This window comes from Strigops habroptila, chromosome 10 (genome assembly GCF_004027225.2).
Source record: "Strigops habroptila isolate Jane chromosome 10, bStrHab1.2.pri, whole genome shotgun sequence".
Taxonomy (NCBI): Eukaryota; Metazoa; Chordata; class Aves; order Psittaciformes; family Psittacidae; genus Strigops; species Strigops habroptila.
In genome coordinates this window covers 38,798,645-38,820,071 of record NC_046359.1, presented here as the reverse complement: position 1 = coordinate 38,820,071, position 21,427 = coordinate 38,798,645, and the positions used below count along the sequence as shown (strand labels likewise).

The window sequence follows — 21,427 nt, the reverse complement described above, 5'->3', positions numbered from 1 at the left end:
AATAAAGATAAAAAGCATTTAAAGATATTCCTTTTATACATTTACTAGTTATCCAGTACTCAGAATCAAAATCACAAAGAACACTTCCAAATACAAGCCTTAAGAAATGGAGCGCAGAATGACTTTCTTGCCCAAGAGCTCAAGAAAGTTAAGTGACATACAGTTAGGAGTTAGCTTCAAATCGAAATGTTCCTGAAGAGCAAGAGTCAGTATTCTTACATCTGCAGAACCAAGAATTTGTGTAAAGCAACAAAACGTCCCCCAGCAATTCTGCAGTGATCATGTCATGCTGTAGCACGTACAAAATTCTAGATGTAGATTAAGAGTAACATTATCAGGCATCACTAGAGGCTGCGGGATTCTCATTCTGCTACTAGTTTATGTGAGCATTGGATAGAGCTGAGTAACATGAACAGCCAGAAACTTCAGGTCTGCTCAGGAGAGGAGTGCAGTCTAGTGGCCATGCACAATCCCATTCTGAAATAGTTTCATAAATTTACCCAGAAAAACTATGCTTGTTGTTTAATGGAATGTGTCCCCTTGCCTACCCACATTCTGAAGAATGCAAAAAAATCTACCTGTATACAGTAACACATAGAATAAATTATGCTCCTACAGGATCATCTACCAAACATCTACCTTACAAGCCAACCTTTTGAGAAAGCTAATTGTACAACAGGAATTTTCTCCTGCAGGAAGACACTATTTCTCAGCATATACTTAACTTGAAATGACTCACACATTTTCTAACCACATTGTGCACACCTCATTGAATATTCCAGTGCATTCCACTAAAATGCTACAAGATTTACCTGAGAAGCTTTGTCCAATTTGCAGTGTACCATCAGCATCTGCTACTGTTCCTACAAGAATCCTTGAATCAAAAGGTGTGTTGTCATCTTCCCAGCCATTCAAGAAGAAACTTACTCTGCTGTGATACACCTGTAGAATCAATGTAAAGGCGCAAACACATGCTTCATTAAGCAATCACTTTGATTTCTCTACATGTTGTGTCTATCACTGGTTAACTGTTAACACATCAACCTACTTGCTGTGTGTCTTTATTTTCGGTGCCTACCAGAAGTAGTTTACTGGAAGTAGTTACCTCCTTTCTGTTCATCCATTAGCAATCCACTTAATAAGATCATCACTGAGATGTATGGAGTATAAAGTTTCTACAGTGGTTAGATTGAAGAAAAAGACTACAGTACAGTAATCTAGAGGGGCAGGGGAAGAGAGGGGAAGGGTGGGTGTGCTTCACAAGGTACAAGGCTGGTTGCAGCTATGTTACCACTTCAGGCCATCGGCACATGTTAACAGCTGTCAGAGCTTTTCTTATACACATCACTTCTAACAGGCCTCAAGGGGCTCATACACCAGATACAGGACAACCAAATGCAGCACGTTTCAGCCAGGCCTCTTGACACCCCTCCAAAATGCCTCCCTAAACCCAGCATGTTTCTTTCTACAAGAGCTGAAGGGAACAGCATAGGAACTGGCTACATCTGCTTTACACCCGGTGGGTAATTCCCTTACATCAAGGAAACCCTTGACTAGGAATATGCACTCAGCCAGCACCCCAGGGTACCATTTTCTGCAAGTGCTCCCTTCCCTGCCAATTCCTTTTAAATTTGAGCTAACGTTCATAGAAATACTTTATGGCATTCTCCTGGCTCCACAAACTCACAAGATGCTGAGCTTTTACAAAGTACTTTTTTTGTTTGCATTAAAAATCCTCATGTCTAGGTTACATACACTTAGAAAAAGTTTAATAATATGGGAATGTCTTCCTGCCTTATATTTTATGAAGTTAAATACCCTCATTTAAAAAAATACAGGCACATGAAAAAATTACCACTGGAGGCATCTGGTGGCTATAGTCAGCTCCCCACTAATGAAGTTAGGTATAGAAACTAAGTTCAAGGTACCCCAAACTTTTGAACTCCGTTGAATTGTTTTACTGAATAATCTTAATCTCACTTATTTCAGAAAGTGATTTATTTGCAAAACTGAAATTCCTTGATTTTTAGCATGAGCTCGCTTGCATAAGGCTTATTTTACATGAGAGCTTGGTAGCTTTCAGGTTTTGAAACATCGTTTTGTTGTTGCCAATTTAGAGTGTTATTTTCATTTTGCAGATATGGATGCCTGGTGAATTGTGTCTACAGAGGACCAAATAAAACTAGAGTGCTTTAGTCTGTCTTGATACCCATGCTAATCAAAACAAAATAAACCTGGAATAATTGCTTCCATAAGAACAATATATATGTGAGCACGAACAGAAGGTTTACAAGCCCGAATAATTTGTTGCAAAGAGGAGAGCCAGAACCTGAAAATACACCAGTTTGAAAAGCACAGTATAAGCACTCACAATGCTATTCCACCAATAAAGTCCTTCCAATTTCAGACCAAGATAAACAGACACAATTATCTATAAATCTGAGCTCAGATGATCAGCATCAGTGCCTCCGGCAACAGGAGTCTATCAGTATTTTAAGAAACGAAATATGAAATGAGATGGAGGGGGTTGCTTGGATTGTTTTTTATTTAGGCTTCACACAAAATTGTATGGATGGATTTTTCTCCTTAAACTGCATTCTCAAACACACACATGGACGCTGAGCTTTATTGCCATTTCCAGATTCAGTCAATATTTCCCAAATTTAGACAGGAATATTTACTGCCCTTCCACTGATGGAAATTTGAAGGCTATTATCATAATTACTAAGCCTTGAGATTTGTTCAGAAAGTTATTGCATATGAGTTTCACCGCTCAAAATACATCTCTTCATTTTAAATTATCTTTTGTGTTGACACATCAATGACCTAAATACAACAGTTTTTTTATTTAATTTTAATTCAAAGCCCTCTAAACATCTGATGCCCTATTTGCAAGAGCCTAAGTATACATGTATATGGTGGTTACATTGCATTTTTTTTCTGCACTGCATTTTTTACAGCCTGTTACTGTCATTTGGTGTTTGACTGTTATCATCATAAAAGATACAGGCTTTTCTACTTTGTTATTTGTAGCATTATCTCATGTTTTACAACATCTTTGCACAACATGCCCACACATGAAATATAACTAGTGAAAAGTTCTCAGTGGTATTAATGCATAAAAAAGAATGTGGTTCCATCTCTACTGTCTTTACCCAGCCAAAAGCTGATGAACAGCCAATTTTCCTTTATCACATTAGCACAGCCATGAGGGAAACACATTTGTTCTAGTCAGCTACACTAAAGATACTATTACCAATCTAACATATACATGTTTTATATCAGCAGTATTCTCAGAGTATGAGGGAGCCAACAATATATTAACACTAGCATGACAGTTTATTTAAGAAAAGAAAATTGTCTCTGTAGAGGGACAGAAGTTAGAAATGTATGGCTAAAGCTCAGTGTCACCGGTCTAATAAAGGTAATAATTCTTAAGCTTTCTTTATAGCAGGTAACACTCCTGTGGCAGCTCTGTCATATCATTCAAATAAAAATGTTGTCTTTTACAACTTTAGGAGTACCTTTATTTTCAGTCAGATATGAAGCATGTTCCCGTGCTCCTGTTTTCAGTGGTAAAACATCTGTAAGTGGAATTCAGAAATGGGAACACTCAACCCCATCAGCTCCTTGAAAACTTACTATCTCAGCCACAGCTTCTATACAGACCTGATTCTGCCTCCCCCAGTGGGAGGCAGAGCACTCGCCTTCATGCACCCCCTCCCAAAATCAGTGGGACTATTTCTGACTGAAGAGTGATAGAATTGGGCTCTAAGTGACCAGGTATTTTTACTGGTTGAAAATAGGTGACTAACGACAATTTTAAATCTCCCTCCCCCTCCCCCACCACCAATCTCTTTGTATTAAATAGGATTTAGAATAGTTGGGTTTAATATAGCACATCCCCAAGGTAGCCCTAAGCACTTTACAATGCTGAATTGGATATCAGTAGTGCAGTGACTGTGTAAGGCAAAGGCAGCAGTCATTATGCATTTGGCAGTAGCTCAATGTAACGATCCCCCTGCTGGTTATTAAAGGGGGTATGAATATCTGACATGGGAGGAAAATGTAGGAGGGAAACCATGTGTGGTAGGAAAAAATAAAATCCCAGTGGCTCTCCACAGTGGAAGGAGAGGAATGTCTCAAAGTTTGGTGTCAGTTTAGACTAAGCTAAATAAAAAGGAAGGCTGGCACGGAATCGGCTGTTTGACGTGGTTATTTAAGGTCTCCTGACCATTAGCATTAAATTGCATACAATACCACAGAAATAAAAGATGAATTCCACTCCTGACTAAGACAACAGGATTATTCCCCTGTTGTCTTTATCAATAACATTCAATAGGAATTTGCCCTATGAGAGTAACAGGAGATAGGTATGAAAGGCTGGCCTCATAGTTGTGCGGAGCACAGGACCAGAAGCTTGGGACATCGGCACTCTAATCCCAGCTCTGAAACCATCCCTCCCCTCCCTACTCACCCATCTGTCAGATGCTTAGCAAATCACCTCACAGGGAGGTGGCAAGGATTAGTTAGTTAAGATAAATTCACTCTGCAACTACATTAGCCTTTGCCAATGCAGAGCCTGATACCAATTCGAAGCAATGGAAAATCCATTTGATGGTGAACTGAGATGGTGAAAGATAGCCATAATCTTTCCTCTAATAGCATTCTGGTTATGATACAGAAGAGTTACAAAGATGAGAAGTGCTGGGCCAATGGGCTGATAGGCTAGGTCTTTCAGTGCATCCCAAATGAAGTCCTTGTTGTCCTCTGTCGCAAGCAAATGGCCCATCAGAGCCAACAATACCAAATCAAATCACTTTCTACCTAGGGAAAATTCCCTGCCCCTTGGGTCACTGTAGCGCAGAATGGAGGACACACTGAACACAAGTTACTGCTTATAAAATGAAATAGGGACAGAAAAGGCATTACAACTGTTTCTTTCTTCACCTAAACATCTGTGTTACTCAGACCCTCCCCATGAAAACATAACAATAAAACCTAACACAGGTTTGCCACTTGGTTTGGATCAGGCAGAGCTGCCATGTAAACAAAAGCCAGTACTTTCATGTATTAACATATTAACTGCTAACAGAAATTTCCACTACATCACAGTAATCTGTGTGGCAAAAAAGCAGCATAACCAAATACCGCACTTCAGAACAGTTGTACTTGCTAAGACTAAGGGACTAACCATGGCAAAAAGCAGAAGCAGGGGAGCATATAGGAGCACAGTAAGCATGTATGATACTGCTCACGAATACTCTTTGAACCTCAAACCACCTGCAGCTCACGGACTTCATTAGCTATCCATGGTTTCTATATATTTCGTACCTTTCCATAGATTTCTTTTGTATGATTTTGTATAGCTGCTCTTTGAATGCAAACACTTGTACTTCCTCAAAGGCACCCACTGTATAGATTGATTCAAGAATACCATGGGGTTTTCTTTCATTTTTTAAACCTTGAACCATAGTGTTATCTATAGGTATAATGTATAATGGTATAATAAATGTATAAATAAATAGCAAAACAGGTATTAACAAGCTGTATAACAGGTATAATAAAAATACTCAGTATTGCAATAAAAATTATCAATATGCTTTTTGAAAAAAAGACAGACTAATATTCCTCTTCATTAATACAGAGGTAGAACACATTTTGGGTATCAAGCAAAAGACACAGGCATACTGACTCCCTTTTTTGAGCTACAATAGCATTTTCCAAGCCAAAGCCAATCTGGGGGAATTCTGAGACCCCAATCTACAAAGTTTTGGCTTTCAGCTAATAGCACACACATATATTACATCACAACAAATGTGTGATATCTCGCATATTTAAGCAACATACACTTTTTCTTCACACTTAATCATCCTGTCATCAAAATGTCCTGTTACATATATATAAAGGTAACTGAGACAATTTCAGTCTCCTCCATGTAAAACTGAATTTTCAGCCAAAACAAATGAAGTGAATTCTTCAGTGGACACTATGATCTTTTTGCATCATTAGGATTTTTCCATTAAAAATAAGCCCTAATATTAATACTACCCAGATACCCTGTGCAAAACGATTTCTAATAAATTAGAGACACATGCAAAAGAATCCTTTATGTTCCATTAAAAAATAATAAATGATAGCTAAATATAGCACAGCAGAGCATAAGATGACTAACAAGAGATCAAAACTCCACTGCACTAATGGACACAAGCAACAGATGCAGTAGTCTCTTCCCCAAATATTTTAGAATTTATAATTATTATCTGTTTCCAAGACATACCTGGTTTTTAATACAATCTTTTCCTTTAGGTTATCTTTCCTATCACAATATTTAATAGCATGGGAAAGAATTATTAACATATTACAGATAAATTAAAGGGAGTTATTTCAAGACAACATTAATCTCTTCTACTGGTTAACTATACATTCTTTTTAACTCTTATTCATTATAGCTTCTAGCAACCATAAAATACAGTTTAATCTTAAAGTTTCCTCTCATTACCCATTGTTCTAATAACTAGATCACACAGTGTCTGGCAAGACAGGAAGAAACCAGATGGATTTCCTCCCAGATTTCCAGGCCATAAATGAGAAGTTTCACAACAGAGAGAACACTGGCACCAAAAATGAAAGAAAAAAAATCTTTTCCAGTCATTCAGGCCAAATGATACCAACGCTGGCCTATTTAGTTATCCAGCCAACTTAGTGATGGCAAACAGTTCAACTGTAACTTCAGCTCTTAAGGCTATTTATACCATCAAAGAAAGTCTCAGATGGCAGGGGCAGGAACAACTGACACATATAAAAGGACAAGGACCAAAAATTCCTATTCAAATAAATACTAGGAATTGGAATACACATGTAATGGACACCGCTGTTTTCAAATAAGATGAAAAGGAAGCAGTTTAGGGATCTACGGTTTGTATCAGACACCTAATTTTTCAGTTAAAAATACATATTTAGACAGCTGTAAATGCAAGCTAAATTTAAAAACTGAATACAAACAGAAACATAAAGCCTGCTTCCCAAATATGAGAAAACAAGCAAATTCTCCCTCAAATAAGTGAACAAAAAATAAACTGCAAGAAAACACAGACAAGTCTCTATTGGTTTATCCTTTAAAAAAAGCTCTATTTACACAGCAAGAAGTTTCTCAGAAATAGAAGTAATTTTGTTATTATAAAGAAGGTGATACACAATACAAAGAACTTAAGTGCTTTATGAAGAGCAATTGGGTAGCTATACAATTCACCTGTAAGACATAAAAAAAGGGGAAAAAAAAAATGTTCCATTTATTTTCAAGCTCAGAAAACTGTCAGAAATGACCCCTCCCATTAGTCACTATAAAAGCTAAGGCAACTCCAGAATCCACGAAGTTAGACAGAGATGTAAATGAAACCAGGAGTTAGCATAAATGATTTGCTTAATCATTCAGAAACAATGAGAAATCAGAAATTACAAGAAACCAGGAGAAATTGTGACTCACCCAGCTCAAAAATTACTACACAGAGTATCATTACAATAGCTTACTATCACTGAATTTGGTATGGTTCTTAGAAAAGTTGATACCAAAACATAGCTTCCTATCTGTTAAAATAACATAGAGTGGTTTGGATTTTTTTCTTCTAAATGTATTGGAACTTTTTCAATGAGTTCATTCTATAAAAACAGAGAGTGTATTAACACATTTTCTCCCAAGGTGAGAAAACAGATTAAGGTTATGACCAAAATGACAGGCCTGTGGCTTCCTTGAATACTTTAATAGAGTCAACAAATCAACAGTGGTCACTGATGACAACAGATGAGGGGAGACAATAGATGGAAGGAGAGGAATTAGTGATGCTGCTATAATGGTCTAATCAGAAACTTGAGCATAAAAATCCTTTTCACCTTCAACCTGCCTAAATAAGCTCTTTTTCCCTGCTCATATAAAGATATACGGCATATTCTACCACTGGGGGACATGCGGGCTCACATCTCTACGCTGTGAAAGCAGGTGTGAAACAGAAGCGGAACAGTTAATAAAAGATCCAGTAAAGGGGTTTTGCATATCAAAGAGATGAGATGCACACGGGTATGTATTTCAGTATTTTCTTGCATAATTGCAAATCTTGCTGAAGCTGCAGTTACAAAGGCTTCCACAGAGCTTTAATATTTCGCAAGTGAATTTCTGTAAAGAGGAAAGGTCAGTGAAACAGACTTAAGCAACATGAAGCAGATGAATGGAATTTTGGGGGAAAGAAAAAATAGGATGAAATCATTAGCATGAATCCAAGTTTACTTCCAGCTGTGATTTAAGCAGAGCTAGCACCCAAACCCCACTGTGCTGCATTGTACATGCTTTTAAAAAGCTGGGTGTCTATGTGGCTCTAAATTGATGCATCAGAAATGGCAGACAACTTTCTGCCACAATTCAACACCTTCCCTCACCAAAAAAACTGCAGAATTTACCCATCTTGAAAATCAATCTCAAAAGCTCCTTTATTAACCCCCCAGTTCTATTTTTATTCTTCTTATTTTGCATTTTTCTACTAATTTTTATTCCTCCTCTTTAGTCTACTACATTTAGCTTTAAGAAAACCACACGAAATTGTACTGAATACAGGTAGGAGCAGATTCCATGCCTCCAAGGACTATTTTTCTCAAACACTAATACAAACAGGGAACAAAAATGGTTTATCCCAATTTCTCTACCTCTCCCCGAGGTACATTCAGGTAATCTCTGTCAGCCACCTGCTTTAGAGGTGCAGTAGCTTCCACAGCTTAACCTCTGCAGATGCATCAAGACTCCACTCCACACTCAACCACCTCTTACTCCACGTTACTCACCACCACTGATACACAGCCTGCTCGTACAGTCTTGGATTACTTATCTCTCCTTACAACATACCACATTGTAGCCTAACCTAAATTTACAAGTTTAGCTGAATGGATAATTCAGGAATAAGCACTAGCATACATTTCTGTAGTGTAAGTACATTTTGACAATGATGACATTATTGCTAGGGATGCCTGGGCAGGTGTCTTACATACATGAAAATCTCCTGTGCTCGCTCTTTGTTATTTTCCCCCACTCAGAGACAAAGCTTACACCCCCTAGGACAAAAAGAGTTCACTTGTAGTCTTCTGCGCTTTGCATTTTAATGGTTTTTATTTGGAGTGAAAATTGAGACAACACAGAGGGAACTTGGCAGATCTAAAACTTGGCAGGAGATAATGAATTTATGTAGCAAACATATGAGAACAAGAACATGTCAGGAAGAATTTGTCTGGGATCTTGTTCTCAAACAGACCAAAAAGATGCTAATAGCCATGTTAATAGGGACAGGGGGAAGGAGAGGAGTGGAAATTGAAGAATAATATCCACGAGGATAAGCCAGCCCAGATAATTTATCTGCATAACACTTGACAGACAAATGGCAGCTTCTATACCAGTAAAAGAACTGCCTGATGAGTTTGCCAGTGAGCTTGGTGCTGCTTCAGCTAGAACCCTGTCTTGGTTTCAAAAGCATTTCTCTTTCTTACGAAGTATAGGAGAAAAGGAGTCCTACCTTATAGAGCCATTACAGTTATTTAAAATCTTCCATGTCAGATTGTTTGCCCATTATCTTATAGCAAACGCAAAAGATGCTCACAAAATTTATTTTACCTGCTATTTTTAAATGATGTTATTCACATTTCTAAATTCCATATTCAAATCCTATACTACATTCACATGGCAAAAAATTAATTTTTTAAGCTATAAGAAATGTGCACCTCTTAGCAAACTCTTACTCACTCCTCTGTATTCCAAGCCTTTGAAGCAACTTGGCTGCAGGCTTGAAGCAAAAGAGCACAAGAAGATAGAGGCAAACTGCAACCCTGCCACCTCATCAGGTTTCAACGTGATGCTTTCCATGTATCTTTGGTTCTCAGGCCTCAATTTACAGCAAGAAAACAGAAAGGGCTTGTGGCCGTTCATTGCAACCACTGATTTAAGTAACAGTATAGTCAGGGATTTCATTACGATGATTTAAAAAAAAAAAAAAATAAAGTTTTTAAGTTAGCATTCATAGTTAAGGAAGATTCCTTTATTTCCAATCATTCTGTCATTTTTAGAAAGCAGCTGTGATTACATGGTTCTAGGCTGAGATTCATTATCTAACCATAGCCAAAAATAAAGTCAATCTGCCCTCTTACCAGAGCATGCCAGTCTAGCCAAAATACCCAACTAAAAAGTATTCATTTATTAAGTATTTTATTTTTAGCTCATTTTTATCAAAATTCAAGGATGCTGCATTCCTATTCTTCACTGAGAGAAGGAAGTAAAAATTCCAAAATCTCACTTTTAGCATCTCTTTAAACTCTATAGGAAAATCACCTTTGGCCTTTAAAAACAGGACCTGAAGTTCTAAGTGGAAACAGTAAATGCACACACTATCTGCTGTTAAATTACTGAGTTTTTCTTCAAAGTAAGGATGCTGCTTTAAGCTGACTAAGAGCCTGCGCAAGGAAATGGCTTGAAATAATTAAAAAGTTTAATTCTTCTTCAGTATGCTCCAAATGAAGTTTCAATATATATAAATTCACCATAAGCAGGATCAGCTAACCTCACCAATGAATTAACCTGTATTGCAACCCAGACTATTTTAGAACCATTACAGGAAAAGGCCCCCAAGATTTACAGGGGATACACACATACATCAGTATTTGATGACACTGTGCACAATCTTGTTGCAGAATCCAAAGGATTTCAACTTTCACTAATATAACAGGGTAAGAATATCTGTGTTGAATATATTTTCCTGCAGGCCAGCAAACTGGTAGAACAGCAGGAAAACATTCCAAAAGGAATAATACTTTTTTATCTTTGGTTTTATCCTCTACTTTTTCCTTTTACACTTGTTAGATTTTGACAGACACTTTTCCAGGAGTTCCTGATAAAAGAAAATCCTCGATTAGATAGCTTTGGAAATTAAAACTGCCCAAATAGGAAAAAACACATCACTCTTTAAATACTGAAATTGACTCATCACAACATTCTGTCCAAAGATAACAAGTGGACTGACTAGTACTTCAGCTTTGAATTTATTTAAATGTAGACATACGCATGCAGTATTAGGAAGGCAAAAACAGGATATGAAATAAACATAAGGCATCAGCTCTAAGCTCACTGTCAAGAGTATACCAAAGCTTCTAACCACAGAGTTCAGCTGAAGGTAACTATCTGTCAAATGTAATCTGTGGAAGTGAATATGCTTAAGCTGGTGCTATGAATCAACCAGAATAGCTTTGGTCTTATTGACATTCAATTGCAAGAAGTTGCAGCTCATCCAGTCCAACAGACATCTGACAACACCAGGAGTGCTTCAGTGACAGAAAGCTTTAAATATAGATGCAACTATCACCACAACACACATGGAACTAAACTTTATGATCCCTCATACCATCTGCAGAAACTGGTCATCAGCTGGATGCCATAAGACCACATGGTCATCCTCTCCGCCTATTGCCAATTTCTGCAGCTAACAAATTACTGTGACTTAAAAAAAAGAAACAGAGAGAATACAGATTGACTGACAGAAAAAGACCACTCGATCTTTCATCACTGTCCCAATAAATCTCTCTCCAAAATCCACTTTTACCATTATCATCTCCATTCTTTTAAAAACTAAATGCCAGATCAAAATGTGTTCAAACTGCTTGCCTTTGTTAAGGGACAGATCTTCAGCTACTATAAACTGCTTTCAGCTTCACCAATGCCATTTCACACCTGCCAAGGCTGAGACCTCAAATATGTTACACACACTTTCGTCCTCACAGCTGATCTTTATGCCTTGAAACAAGAGGTCTCAATGTGTGTATGTGGGATGTTGGATAAGTGTCTTGCATACTGGGTACCAAAATAAGACCCGATTTGTGTTCTTACTTTCACAAAAGAAAGGAACAGACCCTGCAACTATTTATGTGCTTGTTTGACCCTTTCTTCTGAGAACTCCTGCCATTTCAATGGTAAATGCTCCAGCACAGCACAGTGCCTTTTTCTAAATACTTTCATACAGCTCCATTGTCTACATGAGTTGTTCTATTCCCACTTGCTTGCCCTCTTCAGCTCCTGCTGCCTCATTCCCCCCCTCACCATACAGTGAATTGAAATCATCCCAGAGCCACAAACAGATAAAGGAAGTTGGCAAAGAGGAAATATGTCAATTACATTCAGCTTGCAACTGTGTTTACGGGGATGCACAGTGTAAGTGTTTTGGGGCTGGAAAGGGGAGAGACACTCACACACATTATGAGCACTCTGAACAGTTATGGCCATCTCTGAAAAACCCAGTGTACAAAAGACAGAGACCTGTGGAAGAAACCTCATCAGGGGACCACAGCGACAGAACTGTCTTAAAACACAAGGGCTGGAGAGGATAAAGGGACAGTAGAAGAAATGTTAAAGAACAGCGAAGGGGAAGGAAAAAACATAAGGTCGGGAGGGGCAAGATGTCTCTTTGCCTTTCCTTCTTTTGCCTCAGGCCCATATCGGCCTTTCCTTTTCTTGACTTAACTGGGATGAATTTTAATTGCAACCTCTCTACGTGTTTTATACACTATGTACTCTCTACTTGTGTGGAGTGGATTTCCCATTCATCACAGGATTGCAGGCAAAAATCCCAGGAGCATTTTGCTTTCCTTCAAAGTTAACTTTGCTAAAATCAATAACTTTACTGCTTCTTCCATCTAGCACATACCATTACTCCACAACCATTTAAAATTTCGTGATTTTATGATCATTTGATTTTTTTTCCTTATCTCCATATAGGGATTTATATTTGCAATCTTGCTGTGATAACAGTGACAATATTTATATACTGTTTCAATAACAGTATAAAAGCAACAACCTTACAGCAACAGTGGAAACATGCTTTTATTTGTAGTTTTAACACAGTCAATATCCTAACTGATCTCTAACACTCTTTTCTTCCTACTGTCTCCTCCTCAATTCTTCAAAATTCAAAGTTCTGGTTTTCTCAGGGATCCTTATTTTATGTCTTAAAGATGCTTATTGCTTAAGCTTTTTTTCTGACCACCTGCAAGTCCAGTGCAACAGCCAAGAATCACAACTATGTTAAATTGTCCTCACCTTGTACGCAAACCACTGAACTTAGGTTAAAAAAAAGAAGGAAAAGAAAAAATAGGGGGCAGGGGAGCAGGAGTGTTTCCTACTGCAGGTTGAGCATCATCCCTCAGCAATATTGTTACATCTCTTCCAGCTTTATATTAGCTCTCCCTTCACTAAAACTGTGTATCTTGGCATTTTAAATCCCCCTTCATTTTCCTGCTTGTCTCTCTTATTCCAATAATATCTTTCTTATCCTTGAAAACATGTCACTCCAATTCAGCAGTATTATTACATACGCTCCTAGCATTTGTATAAAAGATATTTAGCTTTTCTCTTTGCCCTCCTTTACTTTTCTTTTCCACTATCTCCTACAATGTTAATCCCTTCTCAGCGGGAAATGGTTTTCCTTCAATCCAAGTCTTTCTTTTTGTGCACAGATCCACTAGTTCAGCTTGAATTCCCTGAAGAACAACATAAATCTAAAAAAAAAAAAAGGGGGAGGGGGGGGAGAAGGAACCCTGGAGTGCTCCTGAAGCAATTAACTCTGCCCAAGAACAAGCCATGTATTAATACAAATTTGACAGTGAAATCAGAAAGCAACTGGAATGCAGACTGACGCATAAGGTAGTTTACAACCTTGAGAAAAACTAATAGTTATTTCATGAATGAAGCCTTCTTGATGCAAAGATGCAAGTAACAGCAAGCAGAAAGATCCAGAAGAAGAATCATGCCTGTTGTTAATTTTTTTGGACAGAGGGACAGGGGTAGTTTCTAGTACTGTGTTAAAAACTGAGTGATATAACCCACACTGTCAATTATCTGATAAACAAGGCTGACAAAGAAAGATTAATGCAAAAAGAGAGAGGTTTTGAAATGGTCTGTATTCCTAAAGAATTAGTACTTTTAAAAGTAAACATGGTTTTCAAAATAAACAGTTGAATCAGAGATTTAGTGATCCTTCATGCTACGGAACATGCATTCCAATTACTGGTAGGCTATTTTGATTTGAGCTTTTGTTGGTGAGCACCTCACCAGTAATTTCAGTAGTATCAAGTAATTAATGGTAAACTGATTAACTACAGCTCTGCCACTTTCTATCCTAACCAGCACTGTATCAATGAAAAATATTCTTTATTGCTTGTGTCAGTAGAGCTCTATCAATCTACTACTGATGCCTCAGGATAGCACAAACATCTGGGCAGGGGAGTGGCAGAACTCAAGAGCTCAAAATTGCAAATACAGGTTCTGTAAAAAAATGAAGTAATTAACTAATAAGCTTTGCTCTATTTTAACCAATCTCTGTTCTTTTTACATGGTAAGGTTTAACAAGTGATCTTTGTGCTGCGAGTTCCAAACAATAAAACATAAGAGGATGCTAGACATCAGATCTGAAAATACATGGAAAACAATTGCTTTCTTGCTTGCTGCATGATGACTCTATTTTCCCCAAGTCACAGAACAAATCAGATCCAAGATCTGGCTATAGTAATATGAAAGGAGATAAGTATTAAGGATTCAACAAGCTGCTTTTTAGCAGCTGAAACAGCTACATAGACTTGACAAAATTAATTGAAACAAAAGCTCTGAAAGTACATTTTAGATAATCTCATAACAATGCACATTTTCTCTCTGCCCCCTCCTTTTAAAATACAGCACAACCACTGATTCTGAATTTTCCTGAACTACTTGTAATCATGTAAATTAGGGATGAGATGTAGATGTCAAATGAAACATCCCTTCTGAATAAAGCCTCCGTGCTTCACTAGTCAAATAAGCAGATACCTACACAAATGAAGGGAGCTGTTATTAATGTACAATTATTAACCCTGTATTACACCATCAACTCTATACTAAATTCTAGTCTTGAGCTGATGATATGTGAAGAATTTTGCACCACTTAGCGCTGCTCAGTACTGAGATTTGTAAGTCATTCCCAAATCTAATGCAAGAATATATTCATTCTACAACAGCCGAACAGCTCTGCTGGGACTAGAAGGTTGAAAATCCATCCCTGTGTCCTTTTTTTGTGATGATTTACATAAGAAGAAAGCAATTATTCTTGCCCTCTGAATGCCTTGCCCACAAAGTCCCATGTATCCAGTTTAGAGATTTTTGCAAACAAAGTCTCATCTTTTCTTCCAAGGCTTAGTTTCTCTTCATGGTCAAGGATCCACAAAATTCTGCCTTTGATTCCTGTCATATCCCTCCCAACAACCTCACTTCAGGCCCTTCCCTCCTCCTCTGTACTCTGCTTTCTTCCTTCCATCACAAAGTCCTTTAGAAACAGTCATTCAATTATTCCTTTGTACTATAACTCTCCAACACTCTTTTTGATGACAATTCACTGTAAACTTCAATTTTCATTTTTGGATAATAACTGCTTTTCTCCAGAGTTATTAAGCATCTTAGCAGTAAAGCTTTTCATTAGATCCAAACTGTGCTGTTAACCGAACATAAACCAAATCTAACTTCGGAAGACTGTGTTTTGGTAGCTTACTGTTGGTATCTCATTTTTGGAAAAAGCTAAGGGGAAAAGTTCATGCAGCAGCTCCCCCAACCACATTTGGTTGGAGATGGGCCAGGAAAGGACCACAGGAGGCTGCTCAAAGTTCATAGTGGTTTCCTCTGTGATTCAGTACACAGGCCTTGAGTTAAGGCACAGATAGGCCAGGAAAATTACTAATGTACAGCAAAGATGAGGATACCAACAAACACAATTTAAGGAAAAGGATAAAATCCCTTCAAATATAATAAAATGCACTTAGAAATCCAGAAGAGTGGTAATCAAGTTTACTGTCCTGTTACACACATGATTACCTGCCTTACAGACAAGAGATATGTGCATAAGGCACAAGTAAGTAACAACATGAAAAACTGAATATCTACTATCAAGACTCAAGCAGGCCACCTAGAGAAGCTTAGAGAGGTGAAAGACTTTTTCTTTTGACTAGTCCTGACTCCAAGAACCACAAAAGTCCCATGGGACCTGATCAACAAGCTAGAAAGAGAAAGGCACATATCGATGAGTACAGAAGATAGATCTTAAGGGTAAGAATTTCAGTGGAAAGAGATAGAAGCTTGTAGCTCTGAAATGTCAAATTAGGACCAATATTGATAGTTTGATCTATGCTGCCACTGAATATCACATGCTGATTTGCCTACAGGTGCAACAACAATGAACCTCACAAGATACAGAAGGTCACCTACAGTCACAGTCAATAGCAAGGGTACCCCTAAATACCACTGGAAAGAACAGAGCAGAGGTTCAAGCATGAAATATTTTGGCTTTAATTCAGGAAGCAGAAGATCAAAGCCAGTGCCATTCTTTGAAATGCTACCAGTACCACCAAGGGTCAAACAGGCAAGGTCTCATGATTCTGCACACAATTGAACAAACAGCATGTGGAAAAATAGGCCAATTCAGAATTGAGACAACTATTTGAATAGATATATACATATGTATAGATAGGTTGTATTAAAAAAAAGAATACAGCAAATATATGATGTATTGCATATTACAATGGTCACTAGAAGTTTGATTCACAGCTATTAATTATCAATAAAAAAGTTACAGTATGCTTAGGAAGTCTGAAAGTTATTTCCTAACTAAACACACACACACACAATTCTAGAGTAGCACATACCATTGTTCATCTCTGCTCATTTTTATCTAAAAAACAAAAATTAGATTAAAAAAAAAAGCCACAAAAACCACACCAAATGCCGAAAATACAACCTTTAGAATTGCAGGACATTTAAACATTTGAGACTAGGAGAAAGAAAGAAGGCAAATCATTCTTAACATAGTGCTTCCATTATTAAAAATACAATTTAATTGGCTACCACATATTTTTGTATAAAGAAGCAAACTGCTTGTAAAACAAATTGAAACTTGATGGATTTCAAATCTCATCTGAAACTCTCCAGACAAATCAAGCACAGCTTCTGCAAACCATTCAAGACTACCTCCATCCAGCACTGGTCATACAAATGACTAATTCCATTCTTACCATACATATTATAGAGTCTGAGTAATCTTCAGTGGGATTTGCATTTGCAATTGAAAAAAAAAACATTCACAATTTCCAGAAGTTTAGTCAAAATGGCATAGACAAAACCTGTATTTTTGGCATTCTCTGATATTAAAATCTCAGCCCAGATGAAGTTCCTTGTCTTGTGTTCCTAGGCAGCTAAATCTAAATCTGCAAATATGCAAGAACTTGCCTGAACTCATATTCAGGCAAAAAAAAAAGAAGTAGTAGTTTAAGAGATGGTATAATTGAAGAGAAGATGAAGGCATCTAGGAAATATCCCATTTTCCCAAGAAGCTGAAGTTATAACAACAAAGAGCTTTCAAATCAACACAGTTAACAACCTAATACCCATGGACCAGAAGAAGAAGAGGCAAGCACTAGAGTAGGACTTCTGGATGCTGCACAGCAAGTTACTAATATCAAACAACTCCAAGGCTGCAAGTTCAGCAGCAATATCTCAAAGGCTTGCAACTATAGCAGATTTAATGATGAAGCAGCTGCCAAAAGAGCTATGCCCACTGTTTCTATGAACAGTTCTCCAAACAAACATTCAGGTACATTACAGACGGTAATGTGTTTTATTTCTGCTGTCTGTTGGGAGCATAAGCACCCACCATATGGACAAGCTGCATCCTCCTAAATATTGTCAACACACAATTGTAATCAGTAGACAAGAAGCTCTAACATGTAGAATTGATGCAAGCTCTCCTCTCCCTTCTTGAGACTGACAAAACTACTAATAGATACTAAGTGATGACTTCAAACAGTGATTTAAATTAAAATGCTTTCTTGCTTCCTCATGTCCTTACTAAACTTAGGGAATATACAGTTTAAAACACTTCATATTTAATAATACATACACAGAGTGTATAGAATAAATGTTTTCCACTCTGGTTTTAAGTCTCAAGTTCTTTGCTTTTAATATAAACCTAAAACTATTCAGAAACTTGTGCACAAAATAAAAAGATTTCACAAATTGGAAAGGACAAGTTTTCTCTTGATAGTCAAAACAGTTATGATGTAAAGCGGTCTCATTAAATCATAAGTACTTTAACCTTTTCTTGAAAGAACTGGAAGATTTAAAGATTTATAAAGAAATTTTGCCTAAACTAGGAAATGACTCATATTTGACATGTATTGAAATGATAATGCTGATTTCAATAGGCACTCTAAGAGCATTTTCCTCCCAGGAGAATAATTCAGTCATGGTTACCTCTCTGCATCTAGATTTTAAACTTACTTTCTAAAGCTTTTAATGTGCTATAGTCTGCCAAAACATGGCAGAGTTACATAGATATGATCAGGCAAAATAAAGGCCAGTAAAAAAACCTATTTTTATAATTAGAGACACTACATATGAAACAAAACCATCAATCTGACATGTTCTCAAAGAACCTCCTCTTTCAGCAGCCCTGGCTGTATCTGAAAATTCATGTTTAAACTCCACTCTTCTTAACTGGTTAAAGAAATTCTGAAGTATCAAAGGGAAAGTGAGAGACCCTTAACAGTGACTCTGAAAAAGAAAACACATAATGGAGCTGCTGTTACTAAGTGGTGCGAATCTGATATTGATATCACTATGCAGACACAATGAGGTACACAACTGGCCTTAGTCATGCACTGCTATGTTTTCAAAAACACCAGTTTTTGACACCAGATTTCCTGAGGTTTCACTTCAGTGCATATCAGATTCTTTTAAGGCTATATAGCCTTTACTCCACTATGAACCTTCAATCAGAGGTTTTGCTAATATATAGCTAAGAAGATACAGTGATAAATAGCCATAAATCAAGATCAAACATACAGAAGGACTCTAAAACTTTCAGAAGCCTGAAGAACTTGATCCTCACCAACTAAAATCAACTAGAATAGTGGCAGTAATTTCAAGAAGGAATATCCACAATTGATGGCCTTAAAAAAAAAACCAAAACCAAAAACAAATTATTTGATATTGCAAAATGAAAAGATAAGTTCATTTGCAAATCATAAGCAGTGGAAAATAAAGGCAGACAAGACTTGGAGAAAAAAAGAATCATACTGATCAGAGAGCAGAAAGAAAATGGTCAAAATTCACTTTTGTTGCAAATCCACTTCAACGTACCTCAGCGGAACTTTTCAAGGATGACGTTTCTCAAATGGTTTATTTAGTATAAAGAAATGGACAGCCAACAGCTATCCGCATATTGAGAAGTCTGCATAAACTATTAAAAAGTACGAAGTTACTCTTAGGCTGATGCCACCTAGGCTCAAGTAGCTTTTTCCAAGTCCATTCCAAGACTATCAGTGACTTAGGTCCAACATCCCGCTGGCAGCAGCAGTTACAGTAATATTGCACGAAAAGGGGAGAAAAAGAAAAAAACCCACAGCTCACCAACATAACAGATTGATATGAATTCCCATCTTTTTCTGGGATGCACATTATCCTCTTTACGAAAGTTACTGAATTAAAATTTAAAACAACCGAAAAACAACCCCACCAAACATTTTCTTATCTCCACTATTCTGATCAGAATGCTTTTTTCAGAAACACTCTACTGCAATAGAACAGACTGTTTCCAACTTAAATAGTCCTTTTGTCTGCCTGCTGTTTACCTCCAACAGATTTAAAGAAAACTGCGTGACCTCCTGCTCATCATTACAGTCCATTCCCAACAGAAGGTTCTCCAAATCATCTTCTGTAAGGCCTCAATAAAGCCTTTCACTGTCTTCATAGGCTTCGTAGCACATTACTTAAATGCAAATGATGGAAATTTTACCTAACATGTTGCATGAAATGTCACCTGAGTCTAGAGCAGCATCAATGATGCTTTTCTCCCACTACTGGGAATGCCTGTTCTGATACATTTCCACAGCACATGCCTTTTTTACAGCCACATCATACTAGTAACCCATCATCACCACCTGGGACTACTACTTCAGCAGCTTTCTAATGATTAACTACTTAGCAAGACATTTTGTGAAGGATTTCAAGTTCATTACTTTGCATTTTGTAATATCAAATTTTATTTCATGACAGTTACCCTAGTCCTTTCAGTCATGCCGATCTTCCTGTATGACATCTTTCTGTTCCTCCTTCTGATATCTCTCCACATTATGTTACCAGCTAGTACACTCTAAATATTTCTGCCAAGATCATTAACAAAAATATAACACAAGGCTGGTCCGAAGACTAATTTCCCAAGGAATTCAATTGCCTTTTTGCCTGCCCCCTCCCCAGGATTATAAGCAAGTTCCTTTGAGCAGTATCTATTGCCAACCCTCCCCATGAGCATAACCTTTGACTCTACAACTTCCATGGATTGTCACATCAATGCTAAACTGAACTCCAGATAGAGGAAATCTGACACATTTGCTTTGCCTGAAAATCAGTTTTCTCATCAAAAAAAAGCTAAGAGGTTAGACAGTGATGAGCTACCCTTAGTAAATCCACGCTGCATTTTATCCCCCTTTTCACTTAGCACCACATCTTTATTCCTTCAAAGATCTTTTCTAAATCCTCATATGCCACCATGCCAAGACAAATAGGTCTGCATTGCCAAGATCATTTTTCCTTCCTCTTTTTATGGGCTCTGGCTGGGACAGAGCTAAATTTCTTCACAACACCCTGTATGATGCTGCATTCTGAATTTGTGCCTAAACCACCACTGATAACATACTAATATTTTGGCTATTGCTGAAGAGTGCTTGAACAGCATCAAGCCTTTCTCTTTTCCTACTCTGCCCCCCCTCCCACCTCAGCAGTAAGCTAGGGTTGGGCCAACAAGCTGGGAGGGAACACAGCCGGGACAGTTAACCCAAACTGACCAAAGGGATATTCCATACAGTATAACCTCATGCTTAGCAACAAAAACTGGGGTGGTAGAAGGACTTTGTGGAGACAGGGGTTTTACTTCCGAGGTGTCTGCTGCTCAGAGACTGGCTGGGCAGTGGTCTGCTTGTAGGAGGTAGTGAGTGATCTATTGCCTTTGCATTATTTGTTCCCTCCCTCCACCCTTTCTTTAATGAGTGTTCTCACTTTTTCTATTGCTATTCTCTCTCTGGGCAAGGGGGACCCGGCTGCCTGGCTGATGGCCAGCATCAGTCCATGACACTCAATGTAAACATCATAGGTCTGCCTCTGACTTGGGAGATTTGCATAAAATATCTCATTGTCAAAGGATTTTATGTACCAGTTCTTTCAGAATTTTTTGGACAAAGACTATCTGATTGTATCAGCATGTACACAATAAGCTTGCACATTCGTGTTTCTACCCCTTTATGAGCACTTCTGTTTCCATACATTCATTTTTGTTACCTGGCT

General features: G+C 37.7%; 1 protein-coding gene across 1 annotated transcript in view; it reads right to left on the bottom strand.

The window, feature by feature from the left end:
- USH2A (usherin) overlaps positions 1-21,427 on the bottom strand; it is a 367,116-nt gene that overhangs the window by 334,624 nt on the left and 11,065 nt on the right. Inside the window, exon 3 of the mRNA XM_030499989.1 lies at positions 813-942. Within this exon, the coding sequence (XP_030355849.1) occupies positions 813-942 (130 nt within the window). The remainder of the gene's footprint in view (positions 1-812; positions 943-21,427) is intronic.